Source organism: Colletes latitarsis, chromosome 10, assembly GCF_051014445.1.
Source record: "Colletes latitarsis isolate SP2378_abdomen chromosome 10, iyColLati1, whole genome shotgun sequence".
NCBI classification, from domain to species: domain Eukaryota; kingdom Metazoa; phylum Arthropoda; class Insecta; order Hymenoptera; family Colletidae; genus Colletes; species Colletes latitarsis.
Window position 1 is genome coordinate 9,658,546 of NC_135143.1, and position 24,624 is coordinate 9,683,169.

A 24,624-nucleotide genomic window follows, 5' to 3' on the forward strand; every position below is an offset into this window, starting at 1 on the left:
TCAAAGGGTTGGTATTACATTTTCATAGAATTTTCATCATCGATCCTTCTTACCAGATCGCCGGCAGTTACAAATGCACCCCTTGCGATTTTTGGTGCGAGGACAACGAGAGGATGGATTCCCATTTGACGAGTACGAGCCATCGCGACGTCGTCTCGATGATGAACGGTTCGGTGCCTGTGGTGGTCGGTCGTCAACGGGCGTTACTCTGCGGTAGCTGCAATCGCCGATTTCGATATAATTTACAACTTCGGTTGCATGTCAAGGAAACCGGTCACAAGGAGAGCCCGACCGCCACGGACGCGTATCAGCAGCGAATCGGATGCAATCTGTGCTCCCAAATTGTTAGATCTTTGGTTGCCCTTCAGCGTCACCAGTTCACTTGTCACGGGGCGAGAAACGACGACAAAGAAGAGACAAACGACTCGAATCAGACGGTCCCCTATTTCTGCTCGTTTTGTTCGATGAAGTTCGCAACGGCGCGGGATGCTGTCCTGCATCGGAGAACGTCCAGTCACAAGGAAATCGTGAAGGCTCGCAAGTGCAGCGCAGAGGGTCTGTCGGTGAGCACAGTTCGGGAGTGTCCTCATTGCGAGAAGAAGCAGTCGAATTTGTCGGAATACAAGGACCATCTTCTTCAACGTCACCCGGAGCTTTGTCACAGGTAGGTGGTTCCTTGGTTAACGCTCGGTTAACCAATATCGGTTCACGTTTCACCCGTACCGGAACTATGTACAGATTTACATATTACGAATCAAATATTATCTAATAGTTCTGGTTATATTCAAATACACGTGTTACAGTACATATAATACTAATCCCTTGACGTACGTTTTAATTTTAAATAATTTGTCAAACGTATATTATTTAATTTTGTTTGAATTTATTCGTACAAAAAATGACCATGAGAAAGTATAGGTTTGTTTTACGAATACCTCGTGAATGTAAAAATGTATTGATTTTAATATACAGGATGTTCGGCCACCCCTGGGAAAAATTTTAATAGAGGATTTTAGAGGCCAAAATAAGACGAAAATCAATAATGCCAATTTGTTGATGGAGGCTTCGTTAAAAAGTTATTAACATTTAAATTCAAAAATTTCAAATCGTCTTGGAAAAATTATTTTTAGTTACAGGGGTCAATTGCAAGCATTTTTAGTCAACAGACATACCCACGAAATCCTACTCAGTTTCGAGAAAAGAATTCCTTACCGAATATATAATTTCTGGCCAGAAATGTCTGCCCGAATTTTCATGCGAATCTTTAAAACGTCATAACTTCTGAACGGATTGGACGATTTTAATGTTTAAAAAAGCAAACTACGCGCATTTTGGTGAAGAATATGTACAAATCGCAAAAATATTCGAAAAGTTGATCCTTGACCCCGCAAAATGAGAAAAACCCCATAAAAATGGTCCAATTTTCAAACAGCCATAACTCCTACAATTGTGAATATATTTCAATGAAACTTTTTTCTGAAGTAGAGCTCATGGGTACCTACGGAAAAGTATTAGACAACTTTTCGGTAGAGCGTCAAACAAAATTACTCAAAATGAAAAACCAAATTTTAAGAAAAATCGACAAGGGGGGTAGGTGCCTAAATTTTTCGGGGGGAAAAAAATATTTCAAAACGTTCTGGAAAAATTATTTTCGGTTGCAGGGGTCAATTGCAAGTATTTTTGGTCAACAGACATACCCCCGAAATCCTACTCAGTTTCGAGAAAAAAATTCCTTACCGAAAATATAATTTCTGGCCAGAAATGTCTGCCCGAAGTTTAATGCGAATCTTTAAAACGTCATAACTTCTGAACGGATTGGACGATTTTAATGTTTAAAAAAGCAAACTACGCGCATTTTAGTGGAGAATATGTATAAATCGCAAAAATATTCGAAAAGTTGGTCCTTGACCCCGCAAAATGAGAAAAACCCCATAAAAATGGTCCAATTTTCAAACAGCCATAACTCGTACAATTGTGAATATATTTCAATGAAACTTTTTTCTGAAGTAGAGCTCATGGGTACCTACAGAAAAGTATTAGACAACTTTTCTGTAAGGCGTCAAACAAAATTACTAAAAATTAAAAACGAATTTTTAAGAAAAATCGACAGGGGCCTAAATTTTTCGGCGAAAAAAAAATATTTCAAAACGTTCTGGAAAAATTATTTTCCGTTGCGGGGGTCAATTACAATCATTTTTGGTGAATAGACATACCCTCTAATTCCTACTCACGTTGGAGAAAACAATTCGAGAAAATGTGAAATTTTTCGACAAAATTAAAATATTTCAAATCGTTCTGGAAAAATTATTTTCAGTTGCGGGGGTCAATTACAATAATTTTTGGTGAATAGACCTACTCGCGAAATCCTACCCACTTTCTAAAAAAAAAATTCAGTACTGGCGAAACTTTAAACATTAATAACTTTTTAACGAAGCCTCCATCAACAAATTAGTATTCTTGATTTCCGTCTTATTTTGGCCTCTAGAATCCCCCATTAAAATTTTTCCCAGGGGTGGCCGAACACCCTGTATATGTAAAACACGATGACGAGTAATTTTGAAACTTGACATCAAGGACTTGTGTCAAACTCGTCATTGTATAGCAGGCGGTTAAAGACACTTGTACTCGTGAATTATTTCATCTGTAGTAAAAAATATTAACACAGTAATAATATTAATTCATTAAACTTTGTTTGGTTGCTTATGCTACACCGATAAGAATAAATAGACGGCGCTGCTGCTGCACTGGGCTAGAGCATCGGGTGCAGTGTGACCCGATATCGGCCGGGTTAGGGTTAATCGGTCTCCTCTTTGTTTTTCATGTCAGATGTCCGAGATGCGGCATGCTGTTCGCCCTCTCGCAAGACGTGACGAGACACACGAGGGAGAACAACTGTCGCGGCGATAATAAATTAAACGCGGCGAAAACGACAGGCGTCAAAGACGAATGGAAATGCGGCAGCTGTAGTTTCTCAACGGATTCGCGGGCGGAGTTCATCTTTCACGAGGCTCTTCACTCGGGGATCGTTCGAGGGGATAACGATAAACCGGGTAACGGCGGGAAATCGGTGCCGAAATATTCCTGTCCCGTTTGCAAGAAGACCCTGGCGAAAGTATCGTTGCGGAATCACATCAGAAGTCACACCGGCGAGCGTCCGTTTCCGTGCGCCAAATGCTTCTTGTCTTTCACGAGAAGAGCAGCCCTGAACGCCCATCAGAAAGAGTGCAGCGGTTCGCCTCCGTCGGTATGGTCGGACGAGTCTGGCCGGAAACGCAACTTCGCCTGTTCCGAGTGCAACCACGCTTTCTACACAAAGTGAGTACCATTTGTTCTGCGGCTTTACGATTCCTACCGTCGATATTGCTTGCATCCAACAGAAACCGCTCCGTCCCTGTCTCTCTCGCGAGCAGTTTCCAGCAAAATTATCGGGCGATTAATAATTTTAAACGATCGGTCCGGAGAATGGCGCGTAAAAGTAATTGCCCGGGCACGTTCTTCGTGTACGGAGCCCCCTCGATAGGCCGCCTGATGTATAGCAAACATTGTATCGTGACGACAATGGGTTTAACATAGAAAACTTGCCACGTTATACGGCTCAACAAAAGGATCGTATTTATCATAGGATTTCCAGTTAGGCAAGTACAATTATATTGCATCGATCGTTGGATCGGGGTACATCGAACGAACCGTGACCGCGCGTACAAAGTGGAGATCTTTTCGTGCCTCCGCGCCTTTCCTCGGCCCTGTTTATCTCTGCTCGAGTCGTTGCTCGGAACACGTCCAACCAACACCATTTTTACTCAGAACGAAACGAAATTGTAAGAGAGGACTTGAGAATTCCAACAGTGAAATCTAAAATGGCTAATTTCCAAACTCCAGACTGTGTAATTAATGTAATCGATGCGAATTAACCTCCAGATAATTTACATATTGCTCGTAGGCAGACTGTAAATTTATATGGGAAAATAAAAAAAGAATTCGCTGTGAAGAAAGTCGAGATCAGATGCGTAAGATACGGAATCGATTAGCGTCGCGTGAAATTTATGTACGAGAAGTTATCGTGGATCGTATCGTCCATTTTACGGTAGTTAAGTACAAATGAATTAGAAAGGACGCCAAGGACAATTAGAAGCACGTTGTGCCGCGGCGCTGAGAACACTCGGGGTGCGTTACGTCATCCTGCGAATTGTACGTCCAGCCTAAGTAAAGGGTGGCGCGTTCGAGGGATAAAAAGCGTAAGACAATAAAAGCTCGAGCGTCGTGGGCTGAAACCACGAAACGTTCGCCGCGGCCGTAGTAAATGTGTCCTCGCTGCATAACTATAAAATAAAAGACCGTGTCTGTGGGCCGGTCGGAGGGGGCAGAGAGAGCCAGAAAGAGGAGCTCGTTCGCACCGAATGTCCGAGGAAAGTACGGAGATGGAACGGAAAACTCGATGGACCGGTGCCTGATGGCGTTGAACGATAGACGGAGAAAGATAGATACTGTAGGTAGAGGGTAAGAGAGAGCGAGTAAACCGAGGAGGAAGTCGCCTCGGTGTTTTCCACCGGTCGTATTAACATCTCATAGCGGCCTGTAAGCCCACGGGTCATTCTAGTATTTAACGGGCCTGCATTATGGCCCGTGTAACTATACGTCCTACGGGTCTCTAATACTAACGTATGTAAATAGAAACCTGCAAGCGCTAATGGTCCGATATAACGGTCGAAATTACCAGCGTGGTCCCGATGTTTTCGGTCCTTTTTAAAAGAATCTGCGCCGACGCTGATCCGAGGACTGGCCAGCGCGACGACCAAGGTTCTCGAAGCGAGGACGAGGAGGGAATCGCGAAACGGCGCCAACGATCGGTAAACCGTTTAACGGATGCTCGAAACGAGCCACGGAAATACGTATTCCGTGCTTCCTCCGGCGCGAATACGCCCGACTGGAGGCGAGCATACGTGGGTGCCCGCAACTAAATAGGCGCCACGGCAGAACGCGCGGCGTTTCTCTCGCGTGTCGACCAAGCACGTCGTCGACTCAAGTATTAAACCATCGCCCGGGCGTAGAGAGCGATCACTGTAAAGTAAATGTTAACACCTATGCTCGCCTTCCACGCGGCCCCGACCTGGCTCGGCTCGATTTTCTCCTCCCTTTTTCGCTTCCCTTCTCTACCCAACCACCCGCCGTTCCAGCTACCCGTCTCGTACACGCATTACATTCTGTAACACTACCTATTCGACGTCAGACTACCGGAGTCTTCGAACCGAATGGCCGGTCAGAAGTCTCGACGTCGCTCCGGAACGACCGAGGGTTTCGCTTAATGCCACGATTTCGACCGTTTCGAAGGATTAGGCTCCGCTATCGTCGTTCCCACCGACCCTTACGATCCTTTCTGCAGTCCACCAGATAACGTTTCGATACAGAGACGACCGGGGCACCCGCGATCGCTCGCGCGATTTTCAAATTCGATCCGAACGCTAGCTAAAACCAACTATTCTCGGTAGTTGCTCCATTCGTCGGTGATTAACCCCATTGACGTACGCGCTACGTACAGGACGAACCATTTAACTCGATCAGCTTAATTTGTTCTGTTACCAGCGATCCGTTGAAAATGTTTTTTGTCGGGTGTAACATGGTTCGGAGAATGCAAATATATTCAAGACGAGTATATTACATTTTTAGGATGACCGCTTTTTTATAAAGGATTTTTTACACTTATCGTTCAATGAATATTTAAACGAATTCGGCAAACAGTACAACAAATACTTTCCTTTCTATTTAAACAAAAAAAATTGCATGTTGTCAATAAGAAATAGCAAGAAAGCAATTACCCCGGTTTTTGAACACCCCATAGGTATAGTAAAGTTCCGATTTAACTCGAGTATTCTTCAGTAAATGTAAAGGATTATATTTCACACAAAAAAGAAGTCACAGTCGCATGCGTCCAGCAGTAACGTCGATACTAAACAGTTGAAGCGTAGGAATTTTATATATTTTATTTTTTATTAGTAAATTGTATTACTACATTGCCCCTGACTGTGTTAAATTTATTCGCCGAAAAAGAGTTGTGTTCACTTCTGTAACCTGTTAATAATGTTTGGGCCGAAAATATACATTGGATGTAAGGTCTACTCGAATACCTCGTCTGTGATTATATTCTTCGTTTTTGTCACTTAATATGTAGGTATAGGCCAATTATCTAGCATATTTGATTTTCCGGCAATGCCCCAATCCCGAGTATGCCGGATAATCGGAATTTTACTATATTTTGGATATCGATGCAAGGTTTAATACGGAGGTTTCGCTCTGTTTGCACGAATGTTTGCCAACTCGTGGCTCAGAAGAAAAATCGTCGAACGGCCGGAAAAGTGGAAAAAGCCGTGCTTTTAGTGGCTAACCGACTGTCTCGATTTTCTTCCGCGAGTTTCATCCGCCCTCGAAGTTTCTATAACCGTGTCTAGGACGAGCACTCGCTCGCTTTCCTGTCTCGATGACTCCGTACCGACGTAAGTAGATACCTGGAAGTCTGCGTCATCTTTCGACCGCAGGCAGTTTAAACTTCTGGCGGGCCACCTTAATTAGGCCTTTCTCCGGCTCCATTTTCGTCAAATATCGAAGGCCACGGTTGCGCGTCAGTTGTCGACAATGTCGAAGTTTTCGAACTCCGGTCCGTTTTCTCCCCGAACCAACGGAGATGATGCGGTTTCGAAGTTTTTTTTCCTCGAATTTTCGCGTTATTCTATCGTCGAAGGCGAAACGAATGGCGCAACGGTAAATGCATCGAATAAACAACGTAAAAACGAGTAATTGTAGATTTGTTTACTCTTTAACATCGATAGATAACAGTCGAGACGAATGTTCTTTATTTTATTGGCCAATTAGAGCAACAGCATACGTAACGTTATTACGTTATTTATAACGTTATACGTTTCGAACGTTCGGTTTCGGTCCACTTCAGAAGTAGAATTTACGAGTTAATAATTCCGTGGCTTCAAATAATGAGCTTTTTAGTATCTACGCGTGTACGTTGGTTGTTACGTGTTAAGAGAAGCAATAAATGCGATAGAAAAGATACTATTTTAACTCCTCGTCTATTAAAATTATATCTCTACCTTAATTTGCATTTTTCAAGACGATCAAAATGGCGATTTACGAACGGTACTGTACATACATTAAATATTCTGATAGAAATGCACCTGTCAGAGTTGAGTTTGGCGTAGAAATGTTTGTATCTGCAAATTCGTCAATCTTTGATCGTAACATCGTTTCTTCGTCATTGACCGTGCACGAACCGTTTTGCTCGCACGCCTCTGCAGCGTTTCGATGGAGAACAGAACGAAAACGTAAGTTGGACAGATACCCGGCGACAGAGGAGAAGAAAAGGTCGAAAAATGGTAGGGAACGCGAGTGGTCGAAAAAGAAGAACAGATATCGGCAGGGGGGGGGGTAGAAGAAGAAAGGAAGGAAGGACGGAAGGAGAGAAAAGGGAGGTAATTACGAGAAGACGGGCAGCTCCCGCACATTCGATTGCCTAACCAATTCTCAGAATAAGCAGGCAATTCTCGATGTATGCGCATATTCAAGATAGTATGTTACATACGCGAGCTACTGACCGTACGTTTCGTTCGTTTCACCCCCGGCCCCTGCGTTCCTCCTCCTCGTTGTCCTGCCTCTGCTTGGTCCCTTCCAGCGTTCTACTCACCGGCAACCCTCTCGTTCCTGCCTGACGATGTGTACGCGAGTTCCCCAGAGGTATTTACATATATGGACCGCGGCGTGGCGCGCGCCTATCTTTTATCTTCCATAGCAGTAATGGCGCGACCACCTCCTCCGTAGCTGGTCAGGTAAACGCCGTAAAGATAGGCATACTGGGTGAGATTGGCGTTACCGCGCCGCTCGGTGACATCCGACCGGGATCACGGTACCCTATACTATTCGATCATCCCGCGAGCAAACCTGCTTTTTCCGCGGAACAGTTGCCTACCGAGTACCAATCGTTTAAATTTAACCGTTTCAATTTTTCTATTGTTATTAAACGTTAAGTTATCCCATAAGTGATGTCTCCTGACGCTGAGTATCAACCCAAGAAATTAATATTTACGTTTATTTTCTACCGTTGCCTTTTATGACCTCTCTTCGTTTATCGAATAAGAAATTAGAATTTTAATTATAGAATGAAATATGTTACGGTGAACGTACTAATCTATAAATCGTTATTCCAGATTCATAAAACCGAAGTTTAAGTCTTGGAACGGCATACTTAATCGTATTAGATCTTTCACAACTGCGATACTATTTATACTTCGATCTCTTTTTACTGTCTTGGGTTCAGAATTAAAATTGTTGACGTTATTGTTAGAAAAAGAGTAACGACATCTAACGATATAATTAGTCTTTGTGTCGCTCTTCACCTTGTCCAGAGTACGTCTCACTGTTTAGTTTGCTTTCAAATAGAATCCACGACAAAGCAAACATATGTATCTCAGTTGCTAGCATAGTGTATTGTAAGCGCACTGGACAATAGTATAGAAAATAACAAAAACATTCAACCGATGCTGACACAATGTTTAAGAATTTCTTTCGTAAACGTGTTCTTGCCATCTTTATCGAAGCTACTAAAATTCACGGATTCAACTGTGTCGGTTCTGCTTATATTTATTCGGAGCTAAATCCATGTGTAACTAATTTAGTAAGGAAAATTGTTAGTTTTTTAGTGGGTATGTGCTCGAAAAATAAGTGAAGACACACCTCTTATAACGATTAGTTAAACAACAAAGAAAAAGAACATTAATATATAAACGAATAATTAAATAATCAATTTTACTGCAACATAACAAGGACCTTCCAGAGTCTTCTCACGCGTATATACAGGCTGCGAGCATATGGCATCTATCCGAACGGAATTATCGAAGTTTATCCTCGAGAAAAATGTATTCGTAGATCGGTGATTCGGGGTCAAGCATCGGAAAAATGGCGCTTGGGTTGGATCGAACGCAGCCAGGTCGACGGTCGTTTCTTTGGAAAGGAAAGGTGTATCGCGGCGAGGAGAAATCGAGATCGAAAGTTTTGATCGACCGTCGATGGAAACGTTCGAGCCTAGCAACACGGTTTTAAGAATCGAGCTACTAGGCTCGAGATAACGAGAAAACCGTACGGGTCCGTGGTGCAATTAATTCGACCGCGAGGCATGTACGGGATTGAAGCGGTACATAAATCTCCGATCATCGTAAATTTAGGGGCCCGTCGGTAGTTCGTAGGACCGTTCGCGTCTCGGGCCGCCATTGTCTTGGACGGTGTGCGTGTGAGCCAGCGCGAGTGTATCGTTTTCTCTCACCTCCGGTCGGCGCTGCTAATGAGGCACGGTGTCGTCTTTACGGATCACCCCGTAGGCACCCTTAAACATCCGAGCGGCGAATCCCGCGGGGGATTGTCCGCGCTACCGAGAGCAAAACGGCCTGGGCTCTCCGGTCTGTTCTGGCCTGGCCGTAGGGGAAAAGAAAGATTTCTGCATGTCCCGTGCCCCTCGCCCCGTAGGAACAATGCGACGCTGTTGCACCGCATTCGTCGCATTGAAATGTATTGGTGAGGCGTCCTCCCCGGTGCGCGCATTGTGTCGCAAGAACGCGCGTGTGTTCGAACCGTACTTACGCGGCCATGGGTTTTCTTCGTACCGTGGTGGTGGTGGCAATGGTGGTCGGTAGCGACGGTACGCGGTGTGGTATGGTTTGGTATGGTGGCACGCGGTAAGCACGGCCCCGTATGCAGACAGTTTAGCGGTGACCGCCCCGCGAGTCCAGTTGTCGCGTGAAATATTGCGATTCATAAAATAAAACAGGCCTGCGGTCGAGGACGCGTAGATATAGCCGCCGGCCGCTAACCCAGACCTAACCCGGCCGCCATCACCCCCCTCGGTCCCCCATATCTCTCTGCCACTCCTTTTCTCTCTATCCCTTTACCGGCTCTTTTCGAAACCCAGTATCCCCCGAAGCCCCTGCTTCCATCCAACGGCGCCCCTGCCCCTCCGCAATCTTCTTTTCCGACCTTTTGCTTCGGCTCCGTGTCCGCCCGCCTAACCCGACCTAGCCTGCATCGCATCATCGACTCTTTATCCCCCGGTCCACGTTCCTCCTCGTATCGTATCGCATCGTACCGTACCGTCTCTCCGTTCCTTCTTCGCGGCGACGAGTTTCTTTACCGTCGTTCCCCGGTCGCCCCGTTCCAGTTCCCCCGTTCCCGTACGCTGAAACGTCGCCAAACCGCAGACACCGTGAACCGCGCGGCGCGGTTCGAGATCTCTCAGTGAAATTTTTCGCCGCCTAGCGCGCTTCTATTGGCCAGGCCACGTTCCTGGAATCCGTCCTCGATACGAGGAACGCGCGAAACACACGTACGCATACGTGTACATGTATAGACGATCGCTCGCGCGCGAGCGGAAAGCTCGTCCACGGCGCCGCACTACCGGGGCGAATGCGGTAACGAGGGAAGAAAGCTGCCGTATCCCAGGGCGAACGAAATAAAAAATACGACGCCGCGCTCGCGAGTCCCGACGTTGTTTTATTTAATTAAAAATTTTTTCCCGCCGTCACTGGCGCTGCTCGCGAAACGCGCGCCCGAAAGGGTAACGAATGGCCGTGGGTGAGCGCGGCTATTCCGCGCAGAAATTCGGTACGTAACCGTGCACGGCCGCCTGCGGAGGATATCCCGATAACGAAGAACTCGCGATCTTCCCCTAACGAATGATCGTCTTCGCTGAACGAGAAGGCAGAAACGTCGACGTACGTTACGGTTAAGACGCTCCTCCGTTCTGGAGATTCCTCCTTTTCCGCCGACGAAATTAGCGGAGGACATGTTTATTGTAAATGAATCCTACTCCGGGAACGGCTCGTGGAAGACTGGTACATGTTCCAGGGGTGGCGGATCGGAGAGACGAAGACGGAAGTAAAGAGAGAGAAGGACCGGGTGAGGGTAGTTTGGAGGGCGCGCGCGCTCGCTGCTCCGATTTATGCGCCCGTTACCGAGCCCTCTGGCGCAATTAAGCTCGCGTTATAATATTGTTGTTTATTCTGAGCCTCGGCTGCGAAGCGTTAACCACCCCTCCCCGCTCCCCGCCCGCGCTGGTTTTACTGGCAACAACCAACCCTGCGATCCCCTAATCTCCCTGACGCGGCAGCTAGAATCTCTCGCTCTTTCCCGTTTCCGCTACCCGCGACGTTTCCCTCTCTCTTTCTCTCTCGCCCACATACACACACACTATCTCTTTCTCTCTCTCTTTTGCTCCCACCGACTTACAGCATCAGCGCCAAATGCGGGACTAACAAACCACTCCCCAGAGATGGCCAGAAACGAAATTCCGTTTTGTTTGCCCCCGCCAGGGCCGCCTTTGATTGGGATTCGCGCGTTAATTTCAACTTATTTTGACGCGCGGTCACGTACAAACTAATCAAACCCCCGGCTTTTCGGAGTCCAAAGTATCTGACGTTTTCGGTCGTCCGATCGTTTGTCCCGATTTGCGTTCTCGTTCGCGCCAAATCCAAACGATGCCCGCCGATCGAGCCCGGTCTCTCGTCGAGAAGATTTATCGCTCGAAGGGTCGGGAGGATCGGGAATGCCGCCGATCGGTCCGTGGAACGCGATTTCTCCGCTCGCGTCAAACTTCTTCGATGGCCGATCGCGCGCGCGCTCCCCCTCCCCAGATTTATCCTTCGTTTTCCGAAAATCGGGAGAAATCTATAATTAAACGCGCGAATTCGTCTTTCGAGCTTTTATCTCGGTTGGAATCGGGCAATTTATACCGTTTAAACGACGCGTGAATCATTCGTTGAACCGGTTTTCTCGCCACGATCTCGGTATCGTTGACGAAAGAACCACGCTCGGAATTCGTATTCCACTCGAAATTCGACGTTAACGCGACGATTCACGATGCTCGATTTTATTTTAACTATCTGGGTCAGTAGTTTTTAATCTTATTAAGCTCACGACACTGTTCGGGAGATCTTTCGATATTTATGGGCGCGCTGCGCGAGTCAGAAAAGAAAACCTGACACAGGTTTTTATCGCAAACGATTATTTATTTAATCCACGTAACTGGAAGACGCGATGCTATATTTTATTCTTTGGTTTTGCATTCCTTGTTCCCCAGAACTATGAAAATGATAAAACTCTGTCAGAAACGACTGTGAATATTCCTGTTATAATTTCGTTTGTCGTTGTATCGTTCACAAAACGCATTATCGATATCAGTATTTTGCGTTTAAGACTTTTGGTCTTTCTAGGCAAAATTCGTAGGTACATTAGAACACCAGTATAATTAAGTATTTATATGTTTCTCTAGTTCATTTTCAACTTGAAGCTCGGCTGTTTGGTAGCTCTACCATCTTTATCTTTGTAATATGTTAGGAAGTGTGCAACATCGTTTCCTCCGTATAGTTGCCCATCAAATTGGTCACCTAATGTCACTGCACGAACATAATTACAGCGATCCCTCGTTAATGTTCGTTGGCTCGAGACCGTGACGCGAACGTTATCGAGGGAGGTACTATTCCAGGAATCGTCCACTCTTATCTCCGATAAAATGAGAAACACTGAGTGTGAGTGAAATAGAGGGAAACGTTCAACGTTTGTTTATTCTCTAGATTCTAATATCGCTCAGAAATTAAAGTACATATATAGTTCCTTTTACAAATTGAGCAATAATCGTATGGTAGCTCAATTTTAAAGACTGATTCAAATACTTATTAAGTATTGTAATCTTCCATAAGATTTTGCAACTCTTTAAATTAAGTATACTTTGACATGTAACACATCGACTGCTAGACCAAGCCCCTCAAATTGTCCACGAAAACGAAACTTTGCTTTTAGATAATTGGAAACTAGTGTACTCGCAATTTGTCATAGAACTTATCTTTGCAGCCTCGTTAAAATTCAAGAGTCCTATTTAGATATATTCTGTTTAACTTCTAATTTTTAAAATTAATTTTATCTATTTCCTTAGTGAAAAATTATGTTACTCGCTAAGCTGAGCAGAAGTGAGTCGATCGTCTAATTATTAATATAAATAAATACTGTGAAACGGTTGACTTTTGTAGCTCTCTATTTAGAAGCAATCTACCGAATGTTTAAACCTCGTTTAACGTTCTACTGCATTTGTTCGAAAGGATAATTTATTTGCCCGTAAATAAATGTATAATAATATTATAATTTGGTCCATGCGACAGGTTGGAACGTCGGTGGTCCCCGATTCCATGCGCGTCCTTGTGCTCGCGTGGTGAGAGCAAAAAGCTGTTTACTGGAATCGAATCAAACCTGGAATTTCGATCGATGGGTCGAGTCGGAGGACCGCTCGTTCCGATCGTTCGATATAATTTGACGTAAACACCGGCGCGTCCCGACTCAATTAACGCGCGTCGCCATTTTTTTCCTCGAGACGTTGTACGAATCAACCCTTTCGGTGCTTAACGAAACCGTCGAGAGTATAGTTAAAAAATTGCCGCGAGTCGTACAGCGTAAATAGCGAAAGGGTTTGAACGTTGAACAGAGGTAAATCTCGATGGAATCTAACGAGCAAGAAGATCTCGATGACTCTAGATCGAGAGGGTGCTTCGCCATGATCAAGATCGGGTTCCGAGTAAGACGGATAGAGAAGGAAAATCGTTGGTAAGAGAAGAGACTCGTGGAGAAAGCGAGAGGGACGCAGGTGCAACCTGCACCGGTGCGGGAAGGACGTACGGACGTACGGACGTACGAACGGACGAAGGTGGGATTGAGTTATGACAGCGTTTGCTCCAGGGGGCCGGCTCTGGACCCGACGAAGCGGATATTCTTCTTATTCTTTATTTCTTCGTCTGCGGCCCCGCCGTAGGAACCGTCGGCCATGCATCACCTTCGGTTCACTCTGGTCCAGCCTCCTCTTTGGCATCGTTCCACGACCACACCACCATCACGGCCCATCACGATCCCACCTTGGCCATCGTCCGCTGGAAACGTTGATTCCACCCACCGCGGCTGCATGAACTCGAACCTCGGACTCTCCGAGTATTTGCCTTTTAACCGTTCCAGGTCGACTCCGTATCGTCTCGAATCCGCTCTCGCGCTCCTCCGATTCTCCGGATCGACGCCGAATTTTGCTGGATAAGGAAGATTTCGATCGGTTTCGCGTGGATCGTGGACGGTGGATTTCTCGTGGAAAGCGAAAAATCGTGAAATTATGGGGGAACAGCGGTGAGTTTGTTTCGGGATGAGAAAGAGGCTAGTCCCGAGGATACGTCGGTGACAGAGTCGAAGAAAGAGCACGGCAAAGTCGCTTGTAAATCATTCGCGGTAATAAAGATCCACTTGTCGTGGCCCGATATTTATGAATCGCCCTCGGTCGCTCCGCGCCAGAAGAGAATCGGCTTTTAGCTCTCTCGTGGCTAGTCGGAATGAACGATCGTCCGATTTCGAGATAATCGAAGAGGTCAGGGGCGGAGGGGACTAGGGCGCGGAGAGGACTTAGCGCGCGCGGGGCAGGAAAGATGTCGGCCGGTGGAAGGCGAGAAAGGCGAGGAGAAGAAGACGAGACGAGAACGACGGAGACGAGAAAGCCGAGGAAGGGGGGAAAGTCGAGGCGGAGGAGGACGAAGAGAAGGAGAGACGGACGAAGAAGAAGTCCGAGTCGTCGTTCGTTGTAGAGGCCGCAGACCGACGGACCGACCGAGCGAGCGAAGGACCGCGAGGCCATAAATACCTCAGCGCGTTCAGCCAATTAAAACAAATCATTTTAATGCGCAACCTTTTTAATTAATGCCCGTGCTCGCTCGCTCCCATCCGCTTCCCTCCTCTCGGATAGTACACGATCGCTTCACCAACGGCTCCGCCATTCCCATCCCAGAACGATCGAGGCTATATTAACCTGTACGTCGCTGTATTCCGGTTGACTTTACCTTCGAACGCATACTCCCGGGCTCGATCTATGACCGACGCTGCCCCCGCTCGATCGCGAATTTTATCCAACTACGAGTCCCGCCACCGTTAACTCCTCCGTTTTAATTATACCAATTTTCGCCTCGTGATTGCCGGGGACTGCGTGTCTTATCTGCGCGTCGATCAGCCATCATCGCCGAGATTTATACCCGTCGATCGCCAACAACCGACGTTCCTCAGCCGCCATCGAAAACTAACCACGGTTGGCGTCTTCTTTTCATCCTACCTTCCGGGCGTTTATTTCACCTTCGTTAAGCAGCTCGTTCAAACGATTATTATTATTATTTATTTATTTACGAGTTAAGAAATTATCCTCCGGAGCAAATAAAATACAACTTAAACGAGGTTTGACAAAATATTCAATAGATTGCTTCTAAATAGAGAGTTACAACAATCAATCAATTCAAAGTATCTGTTATATTAAAAATTAGACACATATGGACAACATGATTTTTCACTAAGGTGCTAAAGAAATTAATTCTCAAAATTAGATTGTTTCTCTCTGTTTCACTCACTCTCAGTGTTTCCGTGGGAGTACTTAATACATATGTAGATAAAGATGGCAGAGCAACCAAATAGCCGAGCTTCAAGTTGAGAAAGAATTAGAGAAACCTAGAAATACTTAATTGCGTTGGCGTTCTGAAGTATCTAGAAGTCCTGTTTAGAAAGCCCAAAGCGTTAAATGCGACACTAGTGATATCGATAATGTATTTATCGAACGAGAGATTATCCGAAAAAGTGACTCCAAGATGAAGAATATCAATAACAGAATTTAAAATATTGTGATTTATTTCGTATCCAAGGTTCTGAATATTTGATGTTTTTCTGTGTAATTTTACGAAATAACCGAAAAAAGAATTAAAATGAATTGTTTCTATTTAAATACATAAACCTATAAATATCCAGTGGACTGGTTGACATTTCACTTCTAAAAGCTGTGTATTTTTAAATATTGCATCCACTCCTCTGTCGACAACCGGTGCATCTATAGTAATACGACCAGGTTTTTTTAAATCGAGTATACTTGGAAATGTCTCACAAACAGCTTCAACTAATATAATTAAAACTAATTCGAAGAAGATCGAGTTCGTACTCGTCGAAAGACCTCACGAATCTATTCAAATCGTTGTTTCGCTATCCATAAAGTAGTATTAATGTGACTCAGCCATTTTATTCGTATTGTTGAGAATAGATAATTTACGAGATTTAATTTAATTATTTGACGTTACTTATCCCTGCAAAACGACATTCTTAAAGGCGAAATATGTGAAATCTTGTAAGAAACCAGTTTTATCCGATAAGCGTTTCCAATCGACATTAATAATGAAGAGATATTTTATTTTACTTTTAATATAACGATAAGTACATGCTCGAACATTTCTTCGTTGCAATCTAAACGTTTTCATTGTTTATCTTCCATCCTTCTATAGCCATGACTTAAACGAAGACTGTGATAAGACTTCTTTCTTAAATGCATCGATGCACTCATAAGGTGCAATTGTATTTTTAAATTAATTCCTTCTATATTACCATTTTGCAATCTACTTTATTTTCTTTAGCATCTAATCTTGAAACTTAATTTTAATGGCTCCTTAGTAAAAAATGATGTTTACCAAAGGCTTACCCGCGACACTGGTCAATCGTCTTTCTCGATATTCTTTTTTCGCGAGTAAGACAGCCCATCAAACCCGCGGGCAAACCCACAGGAAACCTCGATCGGTTATCGGGACCGTTCGAGCTTGATCGGAAAAAAATCGCGCCACGACGAATCGTCTTCGTTATCGACGACTATAACGACGATCGTACCGACGCGGATTAGACTTTTAAATGACACCGAGCCCCGGCTCCGACACATATTTCACGAGATGACGGTGAACGTCGCGCTAAATCATCCGGAGTGACCGCATCCGCTTGCCCAATCGGCCTGAAACTCTTCTTAACGGTCTCTTGTCACGCCTGCGACATTCCACCGAAACACACGACTGGAGAACGCTCCTCTTCCCGCGTCCCTCACCTTCGTTTCGTCTCTCTTTCGTCAATGTCGTGGCCGCGAGACGCGCGTTTGCGGCCCGCCATATTAATATTGTTCTATCGGAATTCCAATCCCTCGGAATGGGACGCCGACACGGGATCTCTCGATGCCATAATTCACCGCGGTGACGCGTTCCTGACCGTACGGCCCGACGTCGTGGTCGCGATAGATTTTTAGGCAAATTAGCGTTCGATATCCCCGCGAGTGCACGAGCCTCGTTTTTCCACGAATTCGTCCTGTGCGAACGATCGCGAAACCGACCCTATATTAAGCCCCATTTGCACGCGATACGGAGCCACGATTTTTATAGCCGCGATTCAAGTCCGTGATTTCTCAACGTCACCGTTGATAAACAGACAATTTCGCGCCTTGACGTTTGCCGGATCGTTGTTATTAAGTGTTCTATTCTTTTATTAAGCAATTGAAACCATACATACAGGTTCATGTGCAACGAAATTCTTAAATTTGTAATTTATATTCTTTACAAGCCTCTGTGTTGGGTTTGTAAATAAACGTTTATTATCAATTGGAAGCCTAAAGCTACCAGAGAGTTGATTAATCATTGCTACAAAACGTGATTCAAATCTTCAAAATCATTACCACATTTGGATTTGGAAACAATTATAATGCGAGCTAAAGAAGAAGCCAAATGGGGTGGCTAAGGGAGCTACAACCCAAGGCTTGATTTTTTTTAAATACTCGAACAATCTTCGTGAATATTTGCTGAGGAAATTATTTTCGATTTGTTAATATTTTTACAATAAGTTGATACACTTAAAATATGATTTTTTTTATTTTTTAACGAAATCGAGTACCAGTTTGCGGGACCATTGGGTTGAGAGATGCTGATCCAGAGTGGTATCATGATAAATAACATTGCAAGAATGTGATTTAAACCTTCAAAATCGTTACTACATTTATATTTGGGAACAGTTCCAATGCTAAAGAAGAAGCCAAATGGGGAGGCTAGGGGGGCTGCAACCCGAAGCCAGATTTGTTTAAAATACTCAAATAATCTTCAGGAATATTTGCTCAGAAGATTAATTTGAATTTTCTACTATTTTTCCAATAAGTTAAATCACTTAAAAAATGATTTTTTAAATTTTGTAACAAGGTCTACTGTTAGGTCACGGGACCATAAGTTGAGAGACGCTGTTCCAGAGTGGTTTCATGATAGTTCCCGGTCAAATATCTTACTCTTGACCCGCGCAGGAAAAATCCACGCACGGACGCGGAGCGATTCGAACGAGAGTAACGATCATCGAGTATCACGGTCTACGGGTGACTCGGGGAAACATGCACTCTTAGAGACTACCTGGACGCAGGTGTACGAGATGGTACGTCCTAAGCTCGTGCGAGGGCGTGTATATCCTGACATTGTAAAAGTTGCCGTTACACTTGCGTAGCCAATTGGGTAGGCCGGGACTCCCTCTAGGACGGCCCAGATCTCGTAGCCTCTTCTGGTCCCGGTGTTCCTTCTCTCTGTCCTTTCCTTTCCCTTCGTTTCTTTTCTATCCTCTTTTTCTTCGATTTCCTGTCCTTCGTTCTCGCTCGGTTACTTCTTCGTCCGGTCTGTTGCGCGCTCGTGGAGTCTGTCGGTATCGTTGAGCTGCCATCTCGAAAAATCCCGATCCGTGTCCTTCGGTTCTGCTACCGCGGTAGGTTTCCCGCACGGTGACCAGCACGCTAAGATCTCGAGACAGGGCCGGGGAGATACGTACGCGAAGATCGTGGCTACCACGCTCGGAAATTTGCTGCCGATTTCGATAACATCGACGAGCTTTCGTTTAGTTTTATACTAGGCACGCCGAAGGATGCCGGCCGTTGTACGGCGTCCTTGCTGCCGTTTCCATGCTCGTTACGCGCGTCATCTACTCCTCGTAATCGAGCAACCTAACCGCAGTTTTCCGCGTTCTACCATAAGCCGTCGCCACGTCACGCCCTCGACGTTCTTACGTTTCGCAAAAAGTCAGGAGATCGGTACCGTGGAACAGGAACGCGAGCGCCGGGGATCTCGGAGAGCAGATCGACGCGCCAACAGCGAGTTCAATAACCGTATAGATCGTCACCTCTTGACAGAAACTATTTAAAGTACAGCTCTTGTGTGCGTTCGCCGGCAGGTTGATATAGGATGCAACAGCTGCGATCGGATCGTACGGCGTGCGAACAGCCGATGGTCACACGCGTACCATGCATTCGTGAGACCATTGTGCTGTCTTATTATGCGCTGAATTTAACGAAAACGCGGTTCTTTAAGCTGCAAAATCATTATTCTCGATACCGCTCGTCGAACCGCGGGCACCGGTATTCAAAAAATCAGACGAATCTCGTGATGTATTTTCAGCATGCGGACGTTGGGACCGACCAATTCGTTTACTCGAAACTCGCTAAGTATACAAGGTGTTGGTGATCAAACCTTATCAGTATATTCTATAAGACTAAATCAGAAAAAAATGTTATATAAGTATGGGTTATTTGAAGCTTTGTTAACCTGTATGTTAATAATCAAAATACTCAGGGTTGTTCAGTAACTGGGATATCTACATAAGTATCCAAAACGCTTTGTTCCAATGAGTCAGATGCAAGAAAATAGTTTTGCTACCTAGTTTTCATGTAAGGAATACTTACTTTCATCGTTTAAATATAAATATAAATATACAATTTTAATCGAACGAATATTTCGTTTTACTTAAAATTGCAGATAATAATTGTTCGTTTCTTGTACAATAATTACAACATTATAAGCAATTCTATCAAAATTTGAATTTTATAATTTCTCATTTCAAAAAGTGTGATTCTATTTAATAGATAAAATGTAAATGTTTACTATTAAAAGAGTACCGTCTCTGATTAAGTCAACGCGTTGCTCATATTTTGCGACAAAATGGCGGATCAACCTTGGGAATTCGTACTTGTATCAACGCTCGACAGAGTGTGCTGCAGTCAGTAAACGTTAAATGCACATGTAACGTAAAAGAAAAATTAGTAAACGAATTGCTGTCCTTATTTCAGTATTGTGACTTTGTTTCCTTTATTATTTCAGTTAATTTAAATTTGTAACTTATTTTTATCTATTCTTTAAGACAATTTGCATTCGTTCGAACGTTGCGAATGCATCGATTTAAGGATATTGTCTGTGAACCTTGAAAATTCTAATATCGAATTACGTGCATTGAAATGGTTATGCACTTTGTATTTCTAGTGACTTTAATTTACTTTTCTTTCGTTTCAGACACTCCTTGCGACAGCACATGTTACGGCATGCCGGGAAGAAGTTCAAGTGCGGACTTCCGGGGTGTCCAACGGTGCTTCGAACAGCCTCCGAATTGAAATCGCACAGAAGCTTGGTACATGAGAAACAAGCGCCCGACAGACCGTTCCAGTGTTCCGATTGCTCCTACTCGGCCAAAACGAAAACACAATTACGCAGGTAATTAACTTGCAAGGGTCGTAAATTTACAATAGAAAAATAGTTATGAAATTTCTATCCTTTCTATCTTTTAAACCGCATTCCAAACCATACTGGTTCTTTTGACGAACATTTGAAAGCATTTATTGCATTATTGTATTTTATTATTTGTTTAAAAATTTTAAAGAGTATTCTCGTGCGACTTAATTGTTTTTTAGAGGAACAGAAAGAGCAATAACGTTGAAGTTTGTCACGTCTGCTAGTTAGAATCATCGATAACATTTATCTAGCGCATCCTGCTTTGGACACGACGCTATTAATCGTTATTTAATAGTCTATTCGAACTAATTGTATACTAATAAACTATCAAATAATTAGAGACTTTTGATTAGATTAATAGTGTCGCGTCTAAGATAGGATCTGTTAGATACGCGTTACCGATGCGTTCAACCGGTAGATCTGGAATGAAACGCAATAATATTGTTTCCTATAATATAAATATTACGCAGTATTAATATCAATAATCCTAAGAAACTCGGTGAGAACCGAATTAGTACAAATTAAGTATCAGCCGTAGGAAATTGTTCTTTAGAGATTAAATGATACACTGATATTAAAAAAATTAGAAACATTCGATTTATGCTTGATGGCAACCCATATATAGACGACGAAAAATTAATTCTCAAGTTGAGACGTCGAGGAAAATAAATTTAAATAAGATTTGTGAATTTTTGCAAGCTTACAAAAATAAGTAAAACAAATTTCAGGTTGTATAGTTTACAATGGTCCAAAATGAAAATTTCACTCTTGCAGTGAATTGTATTGTTTTCACCCGGCAGTAAACGCATTAATATTAAAAAAAAGAGTTTTTTTTATATAGGAAAATTGAATTTTAGTTAGAAATTACCGGTTGACCAGACCATTGTGCACTATGTGGTCTCGTGATCGTTAGGCAAAGTCGAGCAAGGTGAAACGCATTACGCTCGAACGCGATCTCGATCGCGTCGACTCGGAGGAACGTTGATTCTGGCCTCGACTGCCCGTACCACCGATATTATTGACATTAATTCTAATCGAGATTCCCGACGGGAACGCCACGATCCTACGCCATTAATCGTGCTCGTGGCTCGCGTATGTAGGATGCATGATCGATGTCTTCGAGGAAGTAGAGAATTAATTGCGTTGGCCGCGGCTAGTCGGTGCGCGCGTAAGCGATCGCTCGGACGCGAATGGTCAAAGAATCTCGAGTATTATCGATATAATTTGTTTCGTCCGAGCGATAAATCGTTGACCGTGCTTAATGGGAAAGTGCTCGCGCGATTCCTTTAATCGAGGAATCCGCGCAGTGATTACGCGCGCGGGGATTTCTTATCCGCGAATGGATTGATTCTTAATTATCTATAGAGGAAAGGGGGAGGGGCGGTGAAGATGAGGGGGGCGGGGGAACGAGCGGAGTACGGGAACGTTAATACCGGAAAATATGCAACGGCCGTTTGTCGCGCGGCACGCACGAAAGCGAGAGGTTCGATTTAAATCGTGCCTTATTAAAGGCATTGTACCGTGGAAGGTCGCTAATAAATTTCATCTCGTTTGATTTGTCGTTTCGCTTTGTTTTGTTTTTCCTCGTTCTGTTTCCATTTTTCTGTTTGTTGTTTTGTTTGTTTGGTTCCGTGTGTGTGTTTGTTGTTTCTTTTTTTCTTTGTTTTTTATTACGGCCACGCGTGCGACCGTAAGGGTGGAAGGGAGGGGGAGAGAGAGAGAGAGAAAGGGAAACAAACTGCGCGGGAGTGCTGGGTGGAACAGAACGATAGAGAGAAAGTGAAACAGAGAAAGAGTACGTCGAAAGCGGAAGTTGCGTGCAGCAGCCGGCCAAGTGCGGGCAACCCGTTATGATCGTCCGCATGGCGATGGTCGGCACGATATTTCATCGCGAATTGAGTACTTACTACGTGAGTCGAACTCAACGCAGCCACAGTGTCACGGGGTTCTCTTTCTCTCCCGCCTCCGCTCTCTTTCTCCCTCCATCAACCCGGGTCCAACATCCCCCACTATCCAGCACCCTCCGACTATCTCGTTCCTTCCCCCTTTCCATCTCTGTTCAGCTCTCTTTTTCATCGGTCCACGGCACTGTCGCCGATCCCTCTTTCTCCCAGCATTGTATCTCGTTCCGTCTCTATCGTTTACACTCTGTGCGGCGGAGTAAATCACGCGGGATTTTAATTAAACGTGTCACGCATTTCGAACCTGATATACACGTAGCCATGGCCAATGGCTCCCTCGTAATATCGCGCACGCATATCGCATCGTTCATAATCACCGATCCCGCTGCGACGATGAACTCGCCCGAGAGTCGCCGCCGCGTCTTCTACCTTACAGAAATATTCCGTTGTCGGTCCCCTTCTTTTTCCTCGATTTCACGAAAAGCTGCTTGATTTCTGGTTATTTGCGCCCAGATTATGCGCGACGATTACCATACCGCAAATTCACCGTTAACGGCGTTCCCCGCTCGATCATTTTCAGCGGCTTTTCAGCCACGCTGCGTGGGACGTATGCGCCCCATGTTGCACAATGGGCTAAAACACAACAAATCCTGACGTTAAAAATAGTAAAAGAACAGCAATGATATTTGGGAAAATGATTTATATCTAGATACTAGCATTTCTAGTTAGAAAGTTTGTAAAAGTTTGTATCAACGCGGTTTGAATAAAACGTTCTGAAAGACTATGAAAAACAACCTTCACAAATCAAAATTTTATGAACGAAATTATATAGATAAAAACGTATCCGGTTTTTTAGTAAATTTTACTTCGTTCGCAATTTGTAATTATATAATATAAGTCCCGTAAAAAGATAATTGTTTAAAATTGAAACATCGTTATTATCGTGGATACTGAGAATCAAATTAATTTTAGTATTTATTTCCGTCGGGTTTAATCGTCTTTCGTTCCTAAGTTTCTACTGATTAATTCATAAGAATGTTGAGAGGTTTTAACTATAAATTATAATACACTGATGCCATAATTGTGATCTCATGCAAACAGATCACGGGTTATTGACTCTTGAGCAACATCGTACAGCTGACCTACTTGTTATATAAAATAATAAATAAGTAGATTACCTGCCCCGATATTCTACACGAAATGGGCTTTCGTATTCCGACTAAAAATTTCAGAAAACTCTCTTTCTCGTAAAGATAATTGAACGCTTTACGGCAAATTTAATTATTTAGGTCGAATCATTATGGATCGCTAATTCGTTTCGTAATACCGTCCGCTTTCTTGTGATCCTTTTCCGTTATTTAAACGTTCGGTGAACACTTCCATACATGACTTACAAATTATACGTTTTTCTTTTTGCTCGCTATTTACGATTCCTTGTATGTTTGCTTCTTGATTCCTTTCTTTCCATTTTCTTATATTATTTTGTAGCTTTTTAACATCATTTCGTATAGATATGCAGTAAAACGTCATGTTTACTGGACGAAAGAACGCATGCTTCCTTTAGATTCTCCCGAGAATGGTTATTTACTTTGATCACCTTTTTTCCAAGTTCTAATCATTTAATAATTTTCAATATTATACACGCTTAAATCAGAAACTCTCTCCAAAATTTCTTTTCCAATTTCAACATCATTCTTTTCCTTATTACGCATAACGTAAGTGGAACGAGTAATCTTACCTATCTGTTTACGTCTAATATTTGCGAGACAAATACAGATTTTAAAGTACAAACGGTATCAGAGTTGGGCTTGTGGTGGTACACACGTGTGTTCCATTTGTATACCGATAATCGGTTGTTCGCATAGTCAACATTCGAATAATCGGGATACCAATAATCGACGTTCTACTGTATACGAAAAGCAATTTGCAACACCAATGCACTCTACAGTCCATGGTCGTCGAATTAGGATCACACGCAAGAACTTTACCTTTTTAATTACACGTCGTAAATGACAAATTGTCCATGACTGTTCGTATTATTGTTGGATAATTGTGTATACTTAAGAATAAATATATTATTATTATTGTAAGAATGGTAGATTTCGCGTGGACCAGTAGGTATTCTTTAACAAGTCTACGTGCTAATTTTTATTACACGACGTAATTCATCGGTTACTAAATTATCTTAACTACAGGGTGTTTTTTTCGTGTAAGGGCATTACTTTGCCTTAGGATAACTTTTAAACCAAACATTTTTAGTTTCGTTTGCTTTTACGTATCGTTTGTTTAATTAGTGACATTAT

General features: G+C 43.7%; 1 protein-coding gene across 1 annotated transcript in view; it reads left to right on the forward strand.

Annotated features, from left to right (window-relative positions):
* LOC143346632 (uncharacterized) overlaps window positions 1-24,624 on the forward strand; it is a 54,608-nt gene that overhangs the window by 24,397 nt on the left and 5,587 nt on the right. Inside the window, exons 5-7 of the mRNA XM_076774909.1 lie at window positions 57-664; window positions 2,827-3,315; window positions 20,205-20,402. Coding sequence (XP_076631024.1) covers window positions 57-664; window positions 2,827-3,315; window positions 20,205-20,402 — 1,295 coding nt within the window. The remainder of the gene's footprint in view (window positions 1-56; window positions 665-2,826; window positions 3,316-20,204; window positions 20,403-24,624) is intronic.